General features: G+C 33.8%; 1 protein-coding gene across 1 annotated transcript in view; it reads right to left on the reverse strand.

Annotated features, from left to right (window-relative positions):
- The window catches only part of LOC137394109 (uncharacterized), a 41389-nt gene extending 32115 nt beyond the window's left edge, over window positions 1-9274 (reverse strand). The window contains exons 1-3 of the mRNA XM_068080828.1: window positions 9247-9274; window positions 8544-8735; window positions 2130-2348 (exon numbers count right to left, since the gene is read on the reverse strand). Of these exons, the coding sequence (XP_067936929.1) occupies window positions 2130-2348; window positions 8544-8735; window positions 9247-9274 (439 nt within the window). The remainder of the gene's footprint in view (window positions 1-2129; window positions 2349-8543; window positions 8736-9246) is intronic.
- Window positions 9275-9882: the final 608 nt, after the last annotated feature.

Below are 9882 nucleotides of genomic sequence, written 5' to 3' on the forward strand. Positions count from 1 at the left end.
CTATTTGCAATACAATAGAATAATTGTGCACATAGTTATTCCCCTGTCAATATTTTACATTTATTTGTTAAAACACTTAATCTTCGAGCTTGAACTAATTTACTAAAAAAAATTTTACTAGAAGAAAAATAGCTCCCCTGACTTGCCAGAATGCTATAAGCCCAAATATACATGTATTATGTATGTATGTATGTACGTACGTACGTATGTACGTATATACGTACGTACGTATGTACGTATGTATGTACGTATGTACGTATGTGCGTATGTACGTATGTATGTATACCATAAAACCTCTAATTGAACGTCATGACACTCTACTTTTCTAAACTTGCAGTTTGTTTGCATTTCCAATTTTAATTTCCTTCTAAATTTGAAAACATGTTTTTATTTTATATTTATACTTAACATTTTTAAATATAAGCTCATTACGCTCACTAATATGTTTGTTACAGTTTACAGCCAAAACTAACTTTTTATGTGCATAGAATTGGAGTTATGAGCATCGATTCATTGTAAGTCGTGTTAAGATAATCGCAAGAATGCTATTAAATAACATGCCATAAACCTGCATATTTATAAGTTATATAATGATAATCTATCAAATGATGCAAATATATATTCATGAACAAGTGACATAAGCGGACCATCCTTATATTACATGCAAAAACAAAAATGAATGTTTTTAAAACAAAAATATTTCCATCGTTTGCTCGGATAGCTGTGTTCTGAGTGTTGCTATCGATGGAATGAACATCTTCTAGTTGTCCAATACTATCCACAACATCTTCCGGCCTCAACTTCTCTTTTGCACTGCTGAACTAGTCGATATTAGTGTCCAAACCATTTTTTGGTAGAGCAAAACTTTTACGCCCCGCATTCAGCAAAACTGCAATGCGTAAAAGTTTGCTCGCTAAACGTAACCTTCAACCCAAAACTTGCAAACCCTTTTTATATGCATGATTTTTTAAGTATTAAGACCGTGTTAAACAAGGAACTACTCTAATTAGCCTGAGATAGTAATTATTTCTATGGCGTTACTTTCAAAGTTCATCTACCATCGTAAATTTAAATCATTTTTTATATATGTAGGCTACTTCGAAGTAAAAATACAGCGTTAAACAAGGAACTACTATTAGCCATAGACTGTTATTGATTATTTTTATGGTGTTGCTTTCAAAGTTTCAATGGAAAAAATGCGAAAAGCTTTGGAGTTGGACAACAAGAGAATTAATGGTTATTGATGTAAACGATTCATTATTAATACAGTTTTGTGGAAACTTTTCTACTGATCACTTGATATTATGGGTTCATAAAGATCAAAGATAGTCAAAGTGTCAGTCAAATGGAAGTGGCGTTCAAATAAAAGGTGGAGATCTATTTTTCAACCTTTCTTTCATCGTGGCGGTCAAATAAAGGTGGCGTTCAAATAAAGGAGGGTTCAATTAGAGAGTTTGCGGTATATAGCAAAAACCTACATGTAATTAAACATATAGCACACACAGAAATAAACTAACACCTTCATTTCAAAGTTAGATGGTCAATAAATATTAATTTAAAAACTCTTCTATTGCTGGTGCAACACAGGGCATTAAGCTAGTAGTTCAATAAAAGCTCACCATCCATTGAAATCATTTCTACAACAATACAAACAGCTATTGTAATCTAATCAAATTTTGTTTTGGCTTATAAATATGTTTGCTTGCAAAGATTTTACCTTGTTCTATCTTGCTATAACTTAAATATCCTTTGACTCCTTTTTTGTGTGCCTTTTAGGTGATGCTTACAACTTGTTTAGCTGTATTTGAGTAAATATCCCTCATCCGCTAACAAAGGTCAGCGTTTTTACCATTGATGTTAGCTTGTCTATTGTAACTATCGCATCTAGGAAGTTGGATTTTAAACATAATGCAAATCTCAACTTTAACTACCTTTTCCTTGCGTATAATTTTGAGAGATTTTTGAACATTTTATTTATGTAAAAACTGTGTAGCTCAAAAGTTTCACTTCAGCAAAAAAGTTCAAATGTTTCAAAAGCAGCTCATAAACCCATGCGGAAGCGGTTACCAGCCAACATCTCTTACAATTCTTGTTATAGGGATACACTGATAGAAAGGTAGCATTCTTACCGTTTGCATTTTGCTGACTATAGACATTTACGACTGTCATGAAAAATACTGGATGAACTTCGTAAACTTTAAGCATCCACCATTTGGGATTTAGAGTAGATTCTGTTGAAGCGTAGAGAGAGTTTTCTCCAAAAGTTCCATCAAATGCATTACTAGCAGTGTGCTGACCATCAGTAGAGCTCTGAGAGGCTTCTCCGATTGGTTGAGTCTGTACATTCCCTAAACAGACATGCACAAATTTGCATGGGATTTACAATACTAATCGCAATAATACATGGGATTTGCATACTAATCGCAAGGTGAACAGGCAGTAAAACTATCATCTATATATATTTATAGACACCTCCTGGAGATAGTAAGTACAAGTACTTAGGTACACCTTCCTAAAATTAATTCAAACATGTGACCCTATCATACATTTTTTCTCGTTTCAAAATACTCTTATATAGCTACAGCCTTATCTTGAACTAATCATAGGTATATCAAATAAATTAACGCATATATTCTGTGATTTCAGAATGATCGGTGCAATACGCCTAAAAAACATGACCAATAGACTAGCTTCAAGGGTTAGCAAGTTATCCACACCAAGACTGCTTTGCAGAATTTGACAAATATCCAAAGATCTTAAGCAATGGTCGACTTAACTAATGGATCTACAATCTCCCTCATCGTTGTGAGTGCACTAATAGGTTTGATGCTTACTTTATTCGGAGCCATATCGGCTTGAATAACGATCCCTTTTATACTAATCAATAGTCAAACTTTGAGGTAAAAAGAAAAAAAACTATGACTCATACAGAAATATCAGTAATTGAAAATCAAGTCTTGAGCATGTCAGGTGGTGATATTAAGGGTGAACCGTTTAACCTTTTGCTGACGAATACCAAAAACCCTTGTCTGAAACTTACGTGAATATTTCATGCAATACTGTAGAGCTATCTTGCATGTTTTGTTCATGCAAAACTGTTAATCATGTTAATCTGTTCCAATGTTTATTTCATATGTTAAAACTGTTATATGTTGAAGCAAATTTTCTTATAGCGATACATAGTGCTTGGTTTAATTTATTTCACTGATAAAAATCTTCGGGATAAATACTTCAGACAACTATATCCAGAACAAAAATATAAGCATAATACAAAATTATACGAAATTTTAAAAAAATTTGTGTAAAATAACTAGAAATTCTCGTCATACAGCCGACGACCTGATAATGGAATAAGTGATAATGGAAAAAGAAAGGATGGTGCTGGTTGTTGAAAAAATAGTTGTCAGCAGGAATTGACAGAGTATAGTGTAAATGAGAGTTGTTCGAGATAATATAAAATAAATTTGAGGGAGCACGACTTCAAAAAAGAAATTCTAGTAATCTGGGAATTTGACGGGGGAACTTGTTGGCACGTATGACATAATTGTATTTGAGCATTGTATGTAATGAAATGTTTCTCATTACATCCAGGACACGTGAGCTGTGATATGTTGTTGTCAAGTCTGTCTAGAAAGTTGTTTCTCAGCTCTTGAAAATCAGGTCATTCTAAAGATTGAAAATGAGGAATGTGATGAAGGGGGGCAGCATTGGGAGGAGCAATATTGTTTTGTGCAATATTTCCATGGTCAATGATGTCCATAAAATCATGATCATCATCTGGAAACAAAGGGGCTGCCAAGTCCGTGTCATTTACATCGTCTACAACATCTACTAAAGAATTCTATGAATCAGATGAGTTGTTATTAATTTGAGTAGCGTGTTGTTGAACATTAGCATTTGATGTTGATGGTTGCTGTGAGGACCTTCTATTTATCCTCCTATTGAGCTGTAATAATTGAGAGACATGTGGATGGCCACTGCGTCGGCCACGACGTGGTGTTCTGGGAAGTTGTATGTACATGGTAGTTGTCAAGTTGTTTTGAAATTATATTTAAAAAAGTCAATTATGCAAAACAAAAGGTTGTAAAAAATTCACACCTAATCTACTACTATCTCAAACCTATGTTTTACAACAATAAATCACACCTAATCACACAAAAAACTCACACCTAATCTACCACTATCTCAAAGCTATGTTTTACAACAATAAAATAACACCTAATCACACAAAAAATTCACACCTAATCTACCACTATCTCAAAGCTATGTTTTACAACAATAAAATAACACCTAATCACACAAAAAACTCACACCTAATCTACCACTATCTCAAAGCTATGTTTCACAACAATAAATAACACCTAATCACACAAAAAATCACACCTAATCTACTACTATCTAAAACCTATGTTTTACAACAATAAAATAAATATTAATTAAAGTTGTAGGCCTAACCTATTGTAATGCATGTAATTTAACAACAACAATAAGGAAATATGTTTATTATAACTCTGAAATGCAAAATTAGAAATAAAAGGGCAAGCTACTGTGTACTATACACAGTTTGAAAGTTGGTTGCGTTGAATGTAGAATGGTTTTTATAGCGATCTAGCATAAAGCGAATATGAGTGTTCACACGTTTAAAAGTTTCCTGCAAACTGGAGCAAAATAAAAGAATGTTTTCGTCATAAAGGGGGGCTGTAGTTCGGCCCAAGCTTGTACATAAGATGTAAAGAATTTTGGTTAATGTTTTAAATAATTTAATGAAACCTTCGGTAATTGGAAAAAAACATAGGCTGATAGACTGTGTACCACAATTTCGTACCGGTAAATCGGTCTACGCCTCAAACGGTCTACGTTTATTACAGAAACCTTAGGACATATAAATTCGAATAATTATTCTTATGATAATTTTATAAAATCAAATAATTATTTTTAAAATTAAATATTTTTGCAAGATATTACAAACGGAAAAATATTAGAAACCTTCGGCAATTAGACAATGCTATAGACTGGTGAAATGAGCATGTTTTTCTCGTGAAATGCGCCTTTCTAAATAGTTCTACGATCTGCCGCACGGCTTTATTGGCGTATCGTTGGCCGGTTTTAATTTTGTTTAAAAAAGCTTGTCAAGTTTTTTATTGCGAATTTCGGCCAAATTAATCTGTCTATTTGTGTTTAATCTGATCAGATGGGTAAGTTTTAGGATGTTGTCGACAATTTTCAAAGACTTGGTGACATATTTAAATAGGCTTATACATGTATGTGTTTTGTATCGTTATTATACTTAAACGACTCCATTGAAAAATGGTTAAATTTGTTGATGAGATTTCGGTACAAGGGTTTGTGACGGTGTTGATGAATAATTTTCATGAGCTGTGTGCACATGCATTTATCATAAATCTCTCAAACAATCGCTCCGCTCGTGTTTGGTCGTGGGATAAACTAACAAAGTAATAATTAAGAAAGGAAGGTCTTATAATCGCTTGACCTTTACTCTCAATACATGCAACAGGAAGTATTGCCCTGGCTGTACAGAAAACAGTAGCTATAGAGTTAAACACAACAAAAAGAGTTAAGAGCCAGGCTCATGCAAAACTGTTGACTATTTATATATGAACAGAAATTTTCATTCTTAACAGATTAATATTTATAGATTTTAACAGCAAATTAAGCAACTAGCATAAGTTGAACCTGTTTATGAAACGCTCCAGATAATTCTTTCTTGTTTCTATAGTTTGATTTGTTTAATGAACCTGAAGTATTTTTGGGTTGGCTGTTTTTTATCATTGACATGCAGCCTTTTTTTGTGTTGAGCAAAATGTGGCAATGTAAATATGGGCACAAATGTTATCGGTATGACAAATTGTGGATGATTCATATTAGATAATGAATATGTTAGCAATTTTAAAATTACGGTATTGAATAGTCTAGCAAGGATATAATGGTTTTGACACTACTACAGCAAATTTTCACTGGCCAATCTTTTTAAAACAACGCATCGTTTAGCGCCATCAATAAGTGTACTCTCTGCAAACATCTATGCAATCATCCATGATGCATTTTGACAGTGTGCTTTTACGATTGCGGTTGTAAAAAACATAGGGTAGAACTTTAAGAGGCTCCACCGATAAAGGTATTGATGCAAATGCCTTGATATCAGTATACAGAGGCCTCGATGGAAATAATGGCGAAAGCTTTAATAGACAATTTGGCAGAGATGTCGACCATCAAACACTTTTTACTTGCAACAAGCTTTGCTTGAGTCATCTTCAAAACATTAAATTAAGTTTTGGAGAGATGGTTTTTATGCTTAAGTCAACGGCAAGTATCAAAAACCTTGGCTAAGCCTGTAAAGTAAACTCCTCCCATCCAGTTTGAACCCAATCTCTCAGTAGACAATACGCATAAGTTCTAATGCTATCGTGTAGCCTAGTTATTCTGAAGAATATGAATAACTTGGTATGAGCTGTCATTAAACTGCTGCAGTCAAATATCTCTTTAGTTTAAAGTATAAAGTATCTCTTTAGTCTTTAAAGTATGGAATAAATTTATACACACTATTCAAGATCTTCCATGCTTTTGAGGTTAAATTAAATTATTTTAGATACATATCAGACATGTTACATTGTAACTAAAATGTCAAATAGCTCAGAACACACCAATTCTTCAATTCTAGAATAAAACTCACAGTTATTTCAATCATTTTTGTTGATATTCAAATATTAAGGGTCACGGATAGCTTTTCTCAAATTTAACAATGTAACCATTTAATTCTTCGTTACTCGTGTGCATGCTTCAGTTTTGATACAACAATAAACTAGAATTTATAAAATCTAGTTAACTACAAGCATCATTGACAACATAGAGACCGGCTGGTAGATAGCTGTTTGAAGAAGCAAACTCAACGCAGATAGCTTTAAAAAATGGAAACACAGTGTGATAGACTGCTAGGTTCTAGAGCTCATTCACTCGCCTTATATAAATAACTAACATGAACATGAACCAATATTTTTTACACTTTTAACAGCGTGCAATTTTATCTATCACTGAAAGTTCTATTCGCTCAAAAATCTATCTGTGACTCGGCTATCTTTGAACTACAAACTACACTAGTTGTATCACCCATAATAGTGTAGCATATTAGCCATGTAATTTTAATTATTGTATCCACTAAATTGAGAAAAATGTGCAAAATTTCAAAGATTATTAAATGAAAATGGCTGTTTAGAGTCTGAAAAGAAAACATCTAGCTAGTTGACAGCTTCAGTGTAGCCTTAAAAAACAAAAGGAACTAATAATCAAGGGTGTTAGTAAATATAATATACAGAGATCCCGACTCCCAATTATGGTTGCACGCGTTAGCAACGTCATGTATCAAAATTTCCTAATAGTTTAACATGTAGATACATTAATAAAGTAGCTAAATGAAAAAAAGGATATACAAGTTTATTATAAAAAATTTTGTGGCGTTTAATAACAAAAAAAAGTAAGTTATAGTCAACTGCCCATACAGTATATCCATGCGTTTGGCACAGTGAAACCTCGGCGCAGTACAAATTGCTTAATATTGATGTGCTAACAGTACAGCAAATCAAAGGAAGTACGTGTATCTTTGTTAGATGGCGTGACTTGTCAGAGTAACGGCTGTAACGTTGTATAATCTCTGAGTGGATGTAGTAAAATGTTTCGATGGCACCTAAACTAGACACAGAAATTTAGCAAAGAATATTTTGCGACATTTAGTAACCAGTAGCTAAATAGGCACTATTTGGTAATGAGAAAGAATGCGTACGTGTGGGAAAATATCTGTTTCATAGTTAAATGGAGCATTGTTCCCTAAGTATTCAAATTAGAGAGACCACTTTCTGCTCTGCGGTTTTGTTATTCAATAAAATATCTCCATTTGCAGTGAAAAAGCCTTTTATTATATGTCACACGCCGTTTGTAGATACACACAACAGCTTTTCGTTTAATTACCTAATGCTGTAACCCAATACAATTGTTCCAATACACCAAAGAATGCGCTGCAGCTTAGGTATTGCTATTATCGGTGTTGAATGCATCGAATGGTAACACAGTAAAATAATTTAATGCAAGCTGTATATACATATGTACGTACATACATACGTTTGTACATACAGATGTACATACATACGTACATATGTACGTACATACGTACATACATACATATGTACGTACATACATATGTATATATGTACAAACATACATATGTATGTACATACGTGCATACGTATGTATGCGGGTGTGTGGCTATGAACATCACATGATGTAGCATTAAACAAAAGGTCTTCTGTTGTCGAGCAAATGGCAGCATTTAAGGGAATCATGAAGCGGCAGAGCAGAAAATCATAGCGGATACCAAGCAAAGAACTCTCTATTCAACTATAAAACTGATTACAAAGATTTCCAAGGGAAGGAAGGCGTAGTTTAAACGGTCAACTGTGATGAAAATGTTCGGTCAGACAAACAAACCATCAGACAGAGTTGCCTACAATATGATAGGTCACATAACTACTTACATCTAAAAAGAGCTGCTACCTTGGTAACATAGTGGGTGTAGTTGCCTGGTAACTCAATCTTAATTTCCGTATATCCAGCGCTTGTGAAACTGAACATTGTACTAGTATCAAAACCATCATAGAGAAGAGATGGCTGAAAAGAGGACCAACCAGGAAAGAGTTGGACATTAGAGGTTTCCCTTACCTTGTTGACTAAAAAATAAATAAAACAATCGACTTAAGAATCTTTGCTAATAATATATCCGATAGCAACATATGATAATAAGAATATGGGGTATTTATGCTTTGTTTAAACAAATAGCAATTTATAGATAAAAGTTAATTAGTGTCAGAACTTTTCAAGGGAATTGACTCAATTGCAAGCCCCAAATGTAAAAATTATATAAAAGGTTATATTAAATTATTATAAGTCAGCAGTGTTACTTTTTGCAAATATTGGTCTACTGAAATCATTCTTGTCGCCTCCCATTCTTTTTGATTGGTGATACCAAGGGGCTACTATTGTAAACATTTTAATGAGGCAACATCGGCTGAATGAAGTCGAAAAAGATAGCCAAATCAGAAGTAGATTGTGGCTTCAATATTGTATATATGATTTATATATGATTTTATATGATTATACAAAATAACATATATAATTGCATAGGAATGTATTACATGTATATAGATTTATTTCAGTTATATGATTTAATAAGCACAATACCCCTGTAGCGAAATCCATGGGAAACCATAACAACTTATCCTCTTTAGACTACTAGAATGCATCGCTTTCCTCAAAAAACTGTTGCCCTGAACACCATCTCACAAAAATCACAAAAGAACCCTCGCAGAACACCATCTCACAAGAATCACAAAAAATCCTCACAGAACACCACTTCACAAGAAACACAAAAAACCCTCACAAAACACCATCTCACAAGAATCACAAAAGAACCCTTGCAGAACACCATCTCACTCGAATCCCAAAAAATCCTCGCAGAACACCATTTCACAAGAAACAAAAAGAACTCTCGCAGAGCACCATCTCACAAGAACCACAACAGAACCCTCACAAAACACCATCTCACAAGAATCCCAAAAGAGCCCTCGCAGAACACCATCTCACAAAAATCCCAAAAGAACTCTCGCAGAACACCATGTCACAAGAACCACAACAGAACCCTCGCAAAACACCATCTCACAGGAATCACAAAAAAACCCTGGCAGAACACCATCTCACAAGAATCACAAAAGAACCCTCGAAGAACACCATCTCACAAGAATCACAAAAGAACCCTCGAAGAACACCATCTCACAAGAATCACAAAAGAACCCTCGCAGAACACCATATCACACGAAT

The sequence above is a fragment of the Watersipora subatra genome, chromosome 4 (assembly GCF_963576615.1).
Source record: "Watersipora subatra chromosome 4, tzWatSuba1.1, whole genome shotgun sequence".
In the NCBI taxonomy this organism is placed as follows: Eukaryota; Metazoa; Bryozoa; class Gymnolaemata; order Cheilostomatida; family Watersiporidae; genus Watersipora; species Watersipora subatra.